Consider the following 15,289-nt stretch of genomic DNA (forward strand, 5'->3'; position numbering starts at 1 on the left):
AGAGAGAGAGAGAGAGAGAGAGAGAGAGAGAGAGAGAGAGAGAGAGAGAGAGAGAGAGAGAGAGAACAAAATAAGAAAACCATATGAGCCAAAGAGTACATTTAGAGAAATGTGGTTTTATCACTTCTAAGTCTGAAAGTATTTCTTTCCATACTTACTCTAACAATGCTGTCTCTCTAATGAAAAGCTCTCCACACATCGCCTCATTTAATTCTTACCATACTCCTAAAATCTAGGCATCATTATTCCTGTTTGGCAAATGAGGCAATTGAGGTTGAGAAAAGTTAAATAAGCAGTCCAAGACAACAAAAGCAATCAGAGAACAATCTCAGGTCTGTGAAACTCCATGACTGGTTTTTCCCCCCCTACCAAGCCAAACCACTTCCCTTTAATCAGCAATTTTACCTCTTCATATCTAAGCAGACAATTTACCATATACCAATTTATCCTATAGAAGCTTATGTCATATTTACATATTATTAGTATTTTATAGAGAGCTTAGAAACAATTTACTGTTGTCCTCACTCTTGATTAAGCGAACCACATTCTCTCTCATCTGGAGTATTTTTCACATGGTTGGCAGCTTCCCTTTTTTATTGCCCAATCTGGTGTTGTTGGAGCATGAACTTGTTCAGCCTGTGACACTTTCTGACTGAAATGAAAATGTTTGTGAGAAGCCTGATACATTTTTAAGAATTATAAATGTAGTTGAGAGAACGACTGTGGGGAAAATAAAATCCCAGGATAAGGCCCCCAGCGGGAATAAAGGAGTCAGGAAAGGGAGAGAGGACCAATGCCAGGTGTGCCTTTTGCTTTTGTTTTTTATTTTTTTGCAAAAACAAAAGCCCTTCCCTGGCTAAAGAAAAACTGTAAGGAGTTTATGAGAGTCCTGTATGCACAATTACATAAGATACAGAGACTGTCCAGCCATTTACCAGCTGTATGACCTTGGTTAGTGACATATTCCCGTTTTACAGATGTGCAAATCAATGCTTAAAGAGGCCATCTCCAACCTCACGGGGTTGCTGCGAGGATTACGTTTTTGAGCATGCATATATATGCACTGTCAGCAATCCTCCCATCGCTGTCAGCACTAGTACTTCTCTGACTCCTGACAGAGGAATCCTTGTTTGTTCTGTTTTCAGACATATACCCCACATCCTCACATCACCCATGCTTAAGGAGTCAAGTCTGAGTGAGTGAGGCTTTCTAAAACATCTCTTGGGCGACTGCCACCCAGTGTGGATGCTCTTACAAGCAAAATATTTTCTTAAGAGGACACTTCTCCTGAAAGAGGTGATTTGTAACTGACACTAATGAATTAAAACATTAGCATAGTCGCTCTCATCCCTGATGAGCACCTGGTCTGTAGACTTCACTTCTCCTTTCCTTAAGGCAAAGGCTGGCTGATGCTTAACGACTGCTTCCACAGGCATTAGAGAATCATGTCATTAAACCCTTGGGTTTCCCGCCATGTCACATTCTCCCGGTGTGCCTATAGTCACAACACCTCACATAGATCAGTGGGGTAGTCTCAGGGGCCAGCAATTTGTTCCCTGGGATTATAAATAACTGAACAGAATGCACCTTCCAATAAAGCCAACAAACATTTATCTTCATAAACTGAGAGATTAATTCTTTCTGAAGCACCAATCATCCTTTCAAGAGCTCCAGAAAAATACAAATATGAGCTGTTTTGGGTGCCGTCCAGTTTTTCTGCTCTTTTGGGACAAGCAATTGGTAGAATGGAGAGAAAACGTTTTCAAGTCTCATTGCCAAACAAGACCAGCTATGAAGTCCCCCTGGAGAACACATTTGAACCAGAGCCAAATGAGTAAGAGGGAGGTACCAGGTTACCTCGGAGCACTCGGCTCGCTGGGAAAAACATAAGTCCCCACTGTTAATGGAGAGTGCTAGTCAAAGGCCAAAAGTAGAGTGTTTGGGGGAAATAAACATGGCAAGCAGGGGCTCTAGTTGACCTGAACAACTTTGTTTGTGGGACTAGAATGAGCACTAATCAGGAGGAGTCTTTGTTCTACGATGCCTTTCAGGGCCATGACTTCCCTGCACCTGTTTTCAAAACAAGTAACTTAAAGCCTCCACTCAGAAGCTGAGTTCCTGCGTTTCCATATTACTTAATTATCTCATGGAAAAGGACACTCCATAGAAAAGAAAGGGCAAATAAACAGGGTCCAGGGTCGCCACTCAAAGCTTCTGAGCCGAAACAAACAATCAAAGCCATAAACCAAAGTGCATGAAGAAGCTCAGGGCTCCAGTGAGCGTGCTGAAGCCAAAGGATGCCACGTAAATGCCGGCCCAGTGTTTACATGAGAAGGACGTGACTACAGAGCTAGGGGGAGTGAATGGCTTCCATGTTGCCTTTAGACTGGTTGTATCCTCAGCTCTGTGTACTGTTTTCAAAGCCACTGATTCATCCAGCACTGGCCTGTCAAGACTTTTTCTTACTGTTGAATACCAAGAATAGCCTCTTGTTGCCTCCGCTTACTTTGCACCTCAGTCTTTGTCATCCTAAGGTTCCCACCAAGATGCCCCGTTTAGGTTTGCTCTCCACTCCACAAACTCAAACTCATACACAGCGCTTAACATGCCCAGAGCTCAGTTGGGTCTCTGTATTCAGACACCTGCTTTGGAATCACCTGGCATGCCCGGTAACAATATGGGTTCCCTGGACCCACCACATACCTATTAAGTTAGAATTTCCAGTAGCTGGCCTTGGGGCATTTCTATTTTAAATATGCTCCCCAGGGAATTCTGACATGTTTGGAAACCAGTGTTTCACAGATTAAAATCTGATGGGCATCTGATGAAATGCAGATATTACTTGGTTAGCCTTTGGAAACTATTTACTTCAGCTCCAATTTATTCAGGGCCTTTGGTCTTAAAAACCACTAAAGTAGTTAATTCAGGACTTCCAGGCACAGGACAGATGGTGGGCCAGACACCTGGAGTGGAGGTAAGTGGAGGGACTTTCTTAGTCCTGCCGTAAAGCCCCTCTGGTTCTGTCCCATACACTTCCAATCGCAGTGCCAGTCTGCCAACTTGGGATGGATCCCAAGAGAACTCAGAATTGGAAGAGTCTGTCAGTCAATAAAGAATTAAAGACACCTTCCAATTATTTAAAGTTGCTGTCTGTACTCAGGCTCAGGAAGTAAAATCTCCATTTTGCCCAATCCACCTCGGGAGAGGTGTTCTGGCTACCCAACGAGTGACTTTTGCTGACAGTTCCAATATGTGGCTTAAAACTTTTCATTAGGATAGAGTAAAAATCAGTTCATACAGCCTCCAGGCTCCTAACCCTCCAGGGACTTCCTTTTACATGTAAATAAAACCCCAGCTCTTCACAGTGGCCTAAGGGTCCTGTGGGATATGCCTCCTGCCCTCTCTCCAACTTCACCACTTGCCACACCCCCTTACTGCCTAACCACACTTCAGCCACACCAGACCTTCCTTCTAACCCTCAGAAAACTTTCACTTGCTGTTTGCTACCCCTGGAAAACTCTCCTCTTGGTTCTTCATAGAGCTGCCTCCCTCTCATTCTTTAGGTCTTCATCAAAAGTCACTGTGCCACACACCCCCCAGGCTTCCCCCCACCCCTCCAAAAAAAGTCACTTTCCCAAACAGCCCTCCCTGAATCTTCCTGTAGAGTTCATGCCTCACTTCCATCCCCCCATCACTATCTTTCCTGTTTCCATGTTTATTGATTTTGTACACTGGTTACTATCTGAATTCTTACCTTTTGTTTCCTTTTACTTTTTTCCTCTCCTTTCAATAGAATTAAGCTCCACAAGGGCAGGAATCTTTCTCTGTCTTATTCACCATTATATCGCCAGTGCCAAAAATTGTTATGGGCATAAAAGAAATGCTCAAGAAATACTTGTGGAGTGAAAGGATGGATGGATAGATGGATGGATGGATGATGCAAGGATGGTTATGGTGGGTTAACTGGGAAGGAGAATCGAAAGAGTGAGGAGGGAGTTCACTTCTCACTTTATGTTTCTATAGTGATGAGATTATAAAAAGTGTTACTTTCTGTTTAGGTTTCCAAAATTAAAAAATATTTTTAAAAACTTTGCAGAAAATGAGGATATGAAAGTATCCTCACTGAAATTAAGTCTCTCCCTCTCTCTTCTCTTCTCTCTCTCTCTCTCTCTCTCTCTCTCTCTCTCTCTCTCTCTCTCTCTCTCTCTCTCTCTCTCCTTTCCAATCAGAGAGCCTTGGAAATTTTTAAGATTTTTCAATATTAAAAAATTCATGAACACAAAGAAACAAAAAATATGGATTGAAGTGATGATAGTAATGGCAATCATAATCTAACAACAATAATAATACTAGTTCATATAAAGTGTTTAGGTAGGTCCCAGAACATAGGAAACGCTCCACAACTGTTGGTCGCAATTTCACTTACTTCTCACAGCAATTTCATGATGTAGATTCTGTGATCAATCCATTTTACAGATCAGGCTGTGGGGTTTAGAGTGTGTCTAATTTGCCTAAAGTCACATAGCTAGTAATAGGAGGATCCTGGATCCAATCCAGTCTGAAGTTAGACAGAAGTTGAGTTAGGGACCACTTTCATACAACTCCCATCACTTAGGCTGTGCAATACTGGGCAAATTAGACTCTGTGCTCATCTGGAAAACAGGGATAACAAAGGTACTATTTTTGCTAGGTATTATTATAAAAAATAAATGAGTTAATGCATGTAAAGTAATTGGAATAGCATTAAGCATAATGCAGGAATATGGTTAAGTCTTAGTGATGATTTAATATTGATTGTACTAATAATGATTATCTTCCCAGTAATAAATAAGTACAATACAGTAATCAAAATAGTACTGAGCATATAGCAAGAATTTAATAACTCTATGTCACAATTTAATAATAATAATTATTAGCATATTAGTAATCTCCTCAATGTTATATTTTACTTTTATTACTATTCTTACTACCACACAGAGAAGAATACTCAAGAACTGACTCTTTAAGCTTTGAGGGGGTCAGTTAAAGAGTGGTTGGTTGTTTTATCCAGAATGTTCTCACACACACCGTTATCAAATGTGAAGGCATTTGATAACAAGGCAGCTAAAGAATGAAAGAAATGTGTAGAATTGGCATCTCATGTTATGTAACACCCTCCTGACTGTCTGCCTAGATGAGGTAACTGAACAGCTGTCAGAAATCGTTCCATAGGTCTGACTTCTGACTCACAATTGCTCTTCATCTCCTGGGAGATGATGCTAAATCTTTAGGAGTGATGGTTTCGGTGACTGGGAAACTGATCCAGCCCACCCTCCATCGCTGGGGAGAAGAAAGGCTACATTTTATCCCATGACTCATCTGATGTCCTAGAAGATCCCCTTTCTTTCAAGGGCTCTGTGGAAATGATGTTGGTACAGATGAAGGAAGCAGCTTTCATACATTGCCCACGTTATTGGCTTCATAATACAGACACAGGAACTGCAACAATGCTCACTCTGCTCATAATTCTAGCAAACAAGAGGCTTATTCTGCTTTATGTATTATCATTGATTAAACTCTCAACAAGCTCAGAATGGGTCTAAAAGTCTTAACATTTTTTACAGCATCGCCTGTGTGTGGCTTTAAGTCTTGACACAAAAGAAACATTCAGAAATCTATCATTGCCTGGAAGTTGAAGAATCGGGTCAATCATAAAAAAACACACATTATTTTACTAGCATCCTTTCCGTAATTTAAAAGCGCAATAAAGCAATGATTTGAACAAGCCCGGTCTATTAAATATGGTTCAGGAACTCATGAGAAACATCTTCTTGATCTGAGACCCTGGAGCCTTCAGCTAGCCTACTCATTCCTGAAGTTTTAGTAAGAATTTACTACAGGCATATCACCATGTTTTGTTCGGTGGAGATAAAAAAAATATATAAGCCAAGAACAGATTTCTGCCCTTGTAAGGTAGGAGTAGGGGCCAAGGGAAAGAAGAAGAGAGAACGAAGGTAGAATTTCAGGGGAAGGCACACATAGAAATGGAAGAGGATCAGAGTGGGGTTGCGGGGGAAAGTGGGTAGGACTGGGACGTGCAGACGGGGAATTTGTAACCCAGAATTCCTGTGGCAAATGAACACAGATGTGGTTTGGTCTAATAATGTGTGGTGTTTTGTTTTGTTTTTGCTTTTTGTTTTGTTTTGTTTTGTTTTTCCCTAGGCAGGCATACAGGACCATCAAAAGGGTTTGAAATAAATGCACATAAACATCTTTCTGTCAGATTCGGGACACTAGATGGTTCCAGGGACTGAAGGTGGCACAGCTTCCTTGATGAAGAAGTAAATCCTCATGATCTCCTGGGCTATCCAAGATTTCAGAACCCTGACCACAGACACTCATGAAATGAAGTGGAGACAATGTTGCTTAGACGATTCAAGCAAATAAAAACATCCCGCCCCGATACGCATCAAGGGTTTTAATATCAGCGTGAACTCCAGCTCCTCCTCTTCGTAGCTATATAATCTTAGGCAAGTTAATTCACCTCAGTGAGCCTCTCAGATGCCTTTTCTGTAAGATGGGAATAATGGTCCAGCTTTGCAGGGATGTTGATATTACCTTTGATAGGTATTAAGTACCAATCATGGTTCTTGGCAGATGAAAAACAATAAACGATAGCTCCTATTATTATAATGATCATCATGATGTTAAAGAATCAAGATTTAGTGTGTTCAGACCACAGTATTCTCTTCTATAAAACTAGAGGGTGGGGCCAGATTCCCAAGAGCACTTGCAGTTCTCATATATTCTGTGATTTCACTTTTGCTTGCATGGTCTGGGAACTGCCTCTTTTTTCTTCTCAGTCATGGGTAACCCAGATCAGAGATACATTGCTTTGGATGCTGGAATATTGGAGCAGTAGTTCTTTCACGTGTCCTGGGTTATGCCATACCCCTGGTATCTTGGGTTCATCTTAGTGTTTCCTGTTACTGCTCAGCTTCAATAGTTCTGATTGGTTTTTTCAGCTTGTCTCTCTGTTTCGTTTGCTTTTTTTTCCAGGGCAGGGATCAGCAAACTCTTTATGCAAAGGGCCAAATAGTAAATATTTTAGGCTTTACAGGCTACACAGTCTTGGTCAGAACTACTCAACTCTGCTATTTAACACAAAAGCAACACTAGACAATACAGGAATAAATGGGTGTGGCTGTGTTCAAATACTCATAAAACTTTATTTATGGGCACTGAATGTGAATTTCGTATAATTTCCATGTGTTGTGGAATATTATTACTCTTTTGATTTGTTTTTCCCTCCCAGCAAACATAAGTACAGAAAACCCATTCTTAACTCACAGGCCATGCAAAACAAGTGGCAGATAGGATTCGGCCCATGCGCCATAGTTTCCTGGCCCATTTTCTAGGGGAAGTTCCAAAAAAGAGATTTTCATCCCTTTCTCAAAGTCCTTCCAGAGAGCCCTTTGCTTGATCCACATCCACCCACTCTTTCCATTGTTTTCTGGGGACCCCAAGACCTTCTCATAACCCCACCACGAAGAAGTAAGAACAAGCCCACTTACCACATGATCATGATCACTAACTTCATTACAATCTCATTCAGAATGTTGAAGAATTCCACCATCAGCTTGGCCTGCTCTCCCATCTTCCCCATGGCGATGCCAAAGGCAATGAAAAACCCTATCAGACCTGTGGGGCAAAACACATTACACAGAAGGACAAATTACAAAGTATGCGTTTCTTTTCCTTCGTTCTTTACCAATCCCAATGTATGAAGCCACATGCTCACAACCTGTTGCCCCATGAATTAGGCATTAAAGGACAAAAGCATTAGCTGTCACACTGAAAACGCCTTTCCCCTGGGTAAGCATGGCTTCCCTTAACACTTTCCATCTGAGTGAGTTGAACTGTCAGCAGTGCTGGTTCTTGAAGAAAATAAATTCATTTTCATTCCAAACTAAAAAGTACCCTCTTCTCTCTCCTCCTCACTTATGAAAGCATGTATAAACAGATTTTATTAGTACATAGATAAATGAAAGAAGGCTTGTTGGGACTTGGGGATTTGCATGCAAACTTTGGAGCCAATATTTGAATAGCAGAGACCAATTAGCCAGTCAAGTCTCTGCCAGGGTTATATTAGTTTGGTGTTTATCCCAAATTCATGCATTATTGGTATGTTTCACTCTAGGAAAATCCTAAACATAAAATAATTTTTCTGTGGCTACACACCTAATGTGAGAAGGAGGAGGAATCTCAAGAAATCAAATGGAAAGTAAAGAGAAATCCAAAACAGTTGGAAAACCCCAACTGAACCGGTTTATTTGGGTTTAACCTGTTATTTATTAATGCATCACAATTCTTTTCCTGGTCAAAAAGATTCGAATGCTTTTTCTTTCAATTCTTTTTTTCCCCAGGATCTTAAAGATAGAACATAGACTTAGTTACTTCCTAGCCCCTCAGCCCGCTTCGGTCATTTAACATTATTTGACTTTCATCTAAGTCTAGCCCCACCTTACCCTCCAGGATCAATCCTAACCTCGGAAGGATTTGAGGAGCTCTGTCCTCACCTTTTGATGTCAGCATCAAATTGCACTAGGTAGGTCCTGGACCAACTTCAACACTCAACCTTGGGTCTTATTCCTGTGTTGGCTTTGGCCTCATTCCCTGCACCTGAGTTTTTAGTCCTGGGAATGTGCCCTATACTTTAGTTTCTCCAAGGCCTGGCTTTGCTCTCCTCACCAAACCCCTGCCTGGCCTGGAGTCTCACCCAGAAACAACCGGGGGAATGGGAGTGCTTCCTGGCTAACACATGTCCCCATGACTGCCTAGGGGCTGTCTGGACTTCTGATTACCAGTTACCATGTGCCCCCCACCTCCAGGTCCATTATTGCCAATCTTGGGTCTCCAATTAGGATGACTTGCTTGACTATAAATCAATATTGCTGTCCCCTTGGCTACAGGACCTTGCTGTCCATCTGATTTTTTTTTCTCTGAACTACCTACCATATAAGCCAGTCTCTCTTCCCTCTGTTTCCCTCCTCTTCCCCCACCTCTACCCTGTCCCAGTTTGGCAGACCTAATTTCCAGTTACTCCCTTGGATGTCCAGTTTCCTATTGTGTCCAGTTATGCCTGGAGTCTTGAGCTGTATCAGGTAATGATAGCATTATAATATGATAATGGTATAAAACAGGTGCCCCTTGCAGGGTCAGCAGAAATTGGCCGTATCTGTGAGTACAAGAGAAAGAGAAATGTTTAAAGAAGCAATCTCTCAGAGGAGTTGATTTAAGCAGTTAGGATTAGAGTGGAGCCCAGAAGTGCTCTGGAGGTTTTCTGGGAGAGGACTAAGTCTTTAAAGAAATGGGAGGCCAGAACCACGGTTTTATGGTTACTTCTTGCAATGCTTGACCCTCGGGACTTTCCAAAGCCAAAAACAGAAAAACAAAGAAAGCTACCATCTCTGCCTTTGGAAAGCCATGGAAAGAACCTTTTTTCAGCTGTGATTTGTAAATGGGAAGTTTCTCAACAGTCTGACTTCCCTTGGCTTTCCAGAGCCTCAAACGGCACTTGGAAGCCCAGGTCCAGCTTGTCACTCCCCTCCGTAAATATTGCCTCATTGAACTCACTGGAGCAGTGGTGTTCCATTTGAACAAAGCCCTTTTAGACTTGCTCACTGGGGTTGAGAGAAGAGTGAGTTGTGTTGAAACTCCCCAGCACAGTCAAAGGTCGCATGACTTCCCAGAATCCACCGAGAGTCGGCAAACGACATTGAAAGTCTTCTGAATGATTCACTCCAAAGCTTTGGCCTCATTATTCATGGCTTCGACCTCCTCCAGGGTGTATAGATAACTGTGGAGCCACTTGGACCACAGGGTTTGGGAAACCAAGGGCCGTTGGGAAGGTCCTGAAAGGCTCACAGATATCTGGGCAGTGAGAGACAAGAGCTGCTCATGAGGGCCTCCTGAGGATGTTTGCAAACTCTCCTTCTCAGAGGAACGCTCCCGTTCTCCACTCTCCCCTTCCTCCTCTTGCCTCACACTGATGGTCAACAGTGTTTATTGATCTTCCATTGCCTGGCAACCTAGTCGCTCATCTCCTTCCTCACTCTCACTTACCCAACCTACTTCCTGCCAAAAAAAAATTCCCTCACTGGAGCTTCTGCTTTTTAGTAGCTGAGCAATCCTGCTCCTCTGCCTTTTTTGACCATTCTGGGTGAGTAAGAAGTAAATTTAAATTTATCAAATTGAAAACAAACAAGCACACAAAATACCCAGTTAAAATTTGATTGCAGATAACCAATGAATAATTGGGGGTGGTGGTGTATAAATATGTCCCATGCAATATTGGGACGTACACTAAAAAAATTACTTGTTTATCTGAAATTCACATAACTTGGCATTCTGTATTTTATCTGCCAACCTTACTAAGGAGACAAAGGTATTCAATCTCCTAGATGGCTAAGTGGAAGGACCACTGAGCTCATCCACTTTTGAACACCTCTCACAGAAATCCTTAGAAATCTCGCTTGCATGGATGAACATCTCCACCCAGATTTTCCCATCTTTCTCAGCTTATGGCCAAATGTCCCTCTTTCTTGTCTTGGGGACACCATTCCAATACTTGATGGGGGTTCTGGTGGGGAGTGGACAAGGGGGTGGGTGGGGAGTAAACTGAGCAAACTACAGTCACTCACGAGACGGGGAGTCTCTATCCTCTGTGGAAGTTGTTTTTTTTATTAAGCTCTTCAGCTCTCCGCCCACTTTTAATAATGACAGTAGCTCACATGAATTAAGCCCGTGGCATGTATTATTGTGTTCCACATGCACGATCTCATTTAATGCCCAAAATGAGCTACAAGAAAAATGCCAATCCCATCCCCACTTTACAAATGAAGCCCAAGAAGTGGGGAAACTTGCCTATAATCAGATAACCAGTGAGTGGTCCACAAGGGACCCAAACCTGGTTCATCCAACTAGACAGCCAAACAATCTCTGGGATGGTAAGAAGGTTTCAGGTTAGGAGAAAGGGCTCATTGGACTTCCAGAAAATTAAACAAGATAATCTCCTTTTGATAAGCTCCTTTTGGCACAAATTCTAACACTTTACACTCCTGATAGCACTGTATTTGTTTACAGACTATGAGAACTGGGGTGGGACATCCCCAAGGCCTAGCACAGTACTAGTACACAAGGGCAGCTCAAAAAAAATAAAAGCTTAAAAACTGAAAGAATTAAACATGTAACTTCATGAAATGGAGAGTCAGAAAAGGGACTTGCCAATACCATGCAGAATGGGAATGTGCCCAAGGAATGTCAGTCCTGCCTCTTTTCCCCTTTCTGACCTCTGGCTATCATGTCCATCATGTCCCCTCATGGTATTGCTTCTTCCCATCTCACTCTTCCTTAATCTCTCAGCTATCAGTCCCAGTGACCTTCAGGCCACTCCCCAGAGACAGCCTCCTGCCCCATCTTGAGGACAGCAGAGCATCTGGTTTCCTGAAAGGCCAGTGAGGAACGCAGAGGTGCTGAGATGTAGAAAAGGCTGGCCATGGTCATGAAGCAAAGGCGCCCCCCTAGGGAGATGAATACCAGGTTGCCTACCTAAGACATTCATGCCATCCTTGAACTCCAGGCCCTTCTTGGTAACCACCTTTGTTTCCTCAGGTGCATCTGTTGCAGCCTCGGTCAACAGAGAGATGACAGAGTTGGTGACATTGCCCTCCTCTTCTGACTGAGGTGCCACCAGGACTTGCTTTGTCACTGTTTGAATCTAATGGAGTGGAAAAAAAAATACACATAAAGATGAGGTTTGGTCTAAAAGGTCACCAAAATCCTGGCCGCTTCCATATTTTTAAGCTTCCAGTTATGTTAAAAATAACTAAGGAATGCCAAAACAAGGTTATAAAAATTAGGGAATATTTTATATGTCTGTGTTTAATAAAGTGATGTCTTATTGCACAAATACAGTAGGATACAACTGGCCTCATCCCGTGATCATTACAGGATGTATGACATTCATTTGTGACATGCTCTAAGCAGTATGAGTCAGTAATGGGCACAAGCTTCAAGTTGAGGAATGGCTGTCTGCTTCTTTTATTCTGCACTCGACAATATCAAACGTCCAATATGGACGTTCTTCATAATTGTAAGACCCAGCTGGATGACCATCCTGTCCCCTTGTGATGGGACCTGGATCCGGTCAAGAATAGGAAGACCAGGGTCTTGGCGGGGGTTAGATCAGCACCTCATGATTCACCTGTTTTGCTCCTTCCTGCCTGGTTCCTGTCAGACAGTCTTCACAGACCAATTCATTTGGGTCCTTCTAACAGCAGGCCCTACTGGGAACCTCCATGTGGGTGCCAGATGTGCCAGCTGCCAGCAGCCTCCACAGCAGGGTGGCTGTATTTCAGATGCCATGTGGGAAGACACCTCCTCCTTCTGGGCAGTGATGCCAAGCCTTACTCAATGTTCCCCAAGCATCTCTGTGCAAACGGCCTCCCAAGAACCTCTCCTGCTATTCCTCGACATCTGTGGCAGCCATCCTATTTTTAAAGGTGCCAGGCACCCTGCAGGCAGAGTGTTGTGAAAACTCCCATCTGAGCCCAGAGAAACACTACCTCCAGGGGCATTAAAATAGAACTCCTGTGGAATCCTAGAAGGTCAGCGCTGGCATGTATAATAGTAGGCAACAGATGGCTGAACCCTGAATAGATATGGAAGAGGAAACATGGAGAACTCAAGTGACTTGTCAGACATCATGATTTATAGGCAGAGCTGGGACTTCAACTCCGATGGCCTGACTACCACTGAGTACTTTCCCCCACATGTGCTTCATGACACACTATATGGACCCAATCCTACTGCAGCTGGGCCCTTGAGTAAGCAATGCTTGCTTCACTGACCACTTAGCAGCGAAGGGAGAGAAGGGAGCACAGTGCTCGACGCGGGGCAGGGTGCTCTCTTTGCTAGCCTGGCTGCATGCACTTGTGCAGGGAGAGTGGAAGCCCAGGCTGAGTGTGTGAGGGGACAACAGCCACATGCAGGCCCTGTGGTCTGAGCCATGTTGGCACGAAGAGAGAATGCAGGAGTGATCGGAAGGGAGGCTTCCGTGAGCAACAGAGTCATGCTCCCAGGAACAAAGAGTGATGTCTGACTCCAAAATCCAGCTTCCAAACAACACAGGCCAGTGGCTTAAGTTGAAGGTGGGGGAGATGGTGATACTGAAACAGGCCCAGTTCTCTGCTCGAGCTCTTGATTCAGCGCCTATTTGGGTTGGACAACCCCATCAGGGTGCCAACTCCAGGCTACCTGAGTCCAAGCCACCCTGATCTCTCACCTTAAAACATCTAAAAGCCTGCTCGGTAACTTTCCCACTTCTCTTCTTGTCTACCCACAATCACCAGGTAAGCACAGCTACCTAGAGCTCTGTCTACATCCATAGCTGCCAGATTAGTGGGTGTTTTTGTTTTTGTTTTAATAGGAAAACAGTCATCTCCCTGCCTAAAGCTCTCTTAGAATAAGAACCCAAGTTTGCCTGTACTGGGTTTTACTTCCTCCGCTCACCCCAGTCCCCACCCACTGGCCTCCCTTCTCTTCTCTGAACACACTAAATACTTTTCAGTTCTGCAAGCCTGCGCTTCTGCCGGGCAGGCGCTTCCCCCGGTTCTTCTCAGCCTGGCTCATTCTGACCCGTCCATGTCTCAGCTCAGACGGCTCCCCACGTTACTGCCTCACCCATCATCTTGCCTCTAGCCCTCAGAACACACTTATCTTAATTTTAAAGTATCTTGTGTGTGTACCTGACTTTTTGTTATGGTCTATACCTCTATCACTCAATGTTAGTAAGCTCCACAGTGCAGGGACCCTGACTCCCTCATTCCCTTGGCATCCTATACACAGTGGAAAGCCTGGCACCTCGGAGGTACTCACAACACCTGCTGAACCAGCAAACACAGCTCACAGAGTTCCCAGGAAGAAAAGACCCTGTGTGGTCCCTCTCACTGGGCATGGTTGAATGTGGTCAGGCCACACGTGACAGCGATTGGTCTCTTGGACACGTCGCCTTGGTTCAGAGTCAGTCCTAAGCAGCAAGCAGGAAGCCTCCCTGTTCTCAAAAACACAGGCCCTGGCACCTCAGGTAAGGCAGCCTCTGCTCTGGGGAAAACATGCCTTCTTCATGTCTCTGTGTCTAACTGGTCATGAAGCCCCCTCCACCCAGACAGGTGATTTAAAATCACTTCCAGCTGTACCCCAGGGACAGGAAGGCACCTCTCCAGCACCCTTTCTCTCCGGTAATGTGCTATCACCCTGTAAGAGTTCCCTTTCTTTTAACCTTCTTCCAGGCCCTCCTAAGCCCATGGGATAGCAGCTAATTTAAGATTCCTTTCCTCTGAGCTGCCTGAAGTCTGGCTTAAGGAATCTATGCCCTCCCTCACCCTAAGGTCAAAGATTCTACATGATATTTCCTCTGATTGTCCTAACCCAAAGGGCCCATGACTCTGGACTTAGCTGGGGGATTAAGGACTCATTCTTTAGATGAATTGTGCCAGCGGAGGGGTGGGGTCAGGATAGGGCTGCAGCTGGGAAGGGCACAGTCCTCTCTTCTCGTGTGGTACAGTGCCTCCTGTCATGGGAGGTTATATGCAGAGAATGCTCATCGACCAGAGGTCACCAAGCATGTGACTGTCACCACATAACACCCCGAGACCAGAGCAACAGCTCCAAAGTGCCTGCCTGCTTCTCAGTCCTGCCTGAGAAACCGAATTCCTGCAGAGAGCATGGCCATGACCCCGCATGGAACGGAGGCCCAACTCTGTCCCGCCCGCATCCCACTCATGCTAACCCACCCCCAGTCTTCTACCCGCTCAGCTGCCAGCAGCTATAGTTCCAAAGCGCTCTTTCCAAAATGTTAAGAATAGACTTGGCACCCAGTTGAGTCTATCACCCCAAAGCAAGCAAATTCATCTTCTAAGCAGGCTGGCTGAAGGGCAAGCCCATTATTTATTCACAGGGAGCGCCAGGAAGCACCCCCTTCCCTATCCTGTTTCTATTCACTCCCATCCACCTTCCCTTGCCTGGAATGGCTTCTGCTAATACAGCTCCTTGCTATAAGTGCTGCGAAAGTGGCACTGGAAATTGGATAGTATATCCCAACCCAAAGTAATGGGCTCAGCAGTGGTTGGCCATTGCATTTTGGGAGCAGCTGGGAATACAGACATTTCCTCTAAGTGACCTGTTTCCTAAGTTAATTCTTCTGTGATTCCCTGGAAATGGCTGAAGGAAGCATCTTGGTTCTAGTTTA

General features: G+C 44.2%; 1 protein-coding gene across 3 annotated transcripts in view; it reads right to left on the reverse strand.

Annotated features, from left to right (window-relative positions):
• Nucleotides 1-15,289, reverse strand: part of SLC1A2 (solute carrier family 1 member 2) — a 138,460-nt gene that overhangs the window by 26,813 nt on the left and 96,358 nt on the right. For all 3 annotated transcript variants that reach the window (XM_019639507.1, XM_019639508.1, XM_019639509.1), the window contains exons 5-6: nt 11,590-11,758; nt 7,554-7,680 (exon numbers count right to left, since the gene is read on the reverse strand). In XM_019639507.1, the coding sequence (XP_019495052.1) occupies nt 7,554-7,680; nt 11,590-11,758 (296 nt within the window). The remainder of the gene's footprint in view (nt 1-7,553; nt 7,681-11,589; nt 11,759-15,289) is intronic.

This window comes from Hipposideros armiger, unplaced genomic scaffold (genome assembly GCF_001890085.2).
Source record: "Hipposideros armiger isolate ML-2016 unplaced genomic scaffold, ASM189008v1 scaffold_44, whole genome shotgun sequence".
NCBI classification, from domain to species: Eukaryota; Metazoa; Chordata; class Mammalia; order Chiroptera; family Hipposideridae; genus Hipposideros; species Hipposideros armiger.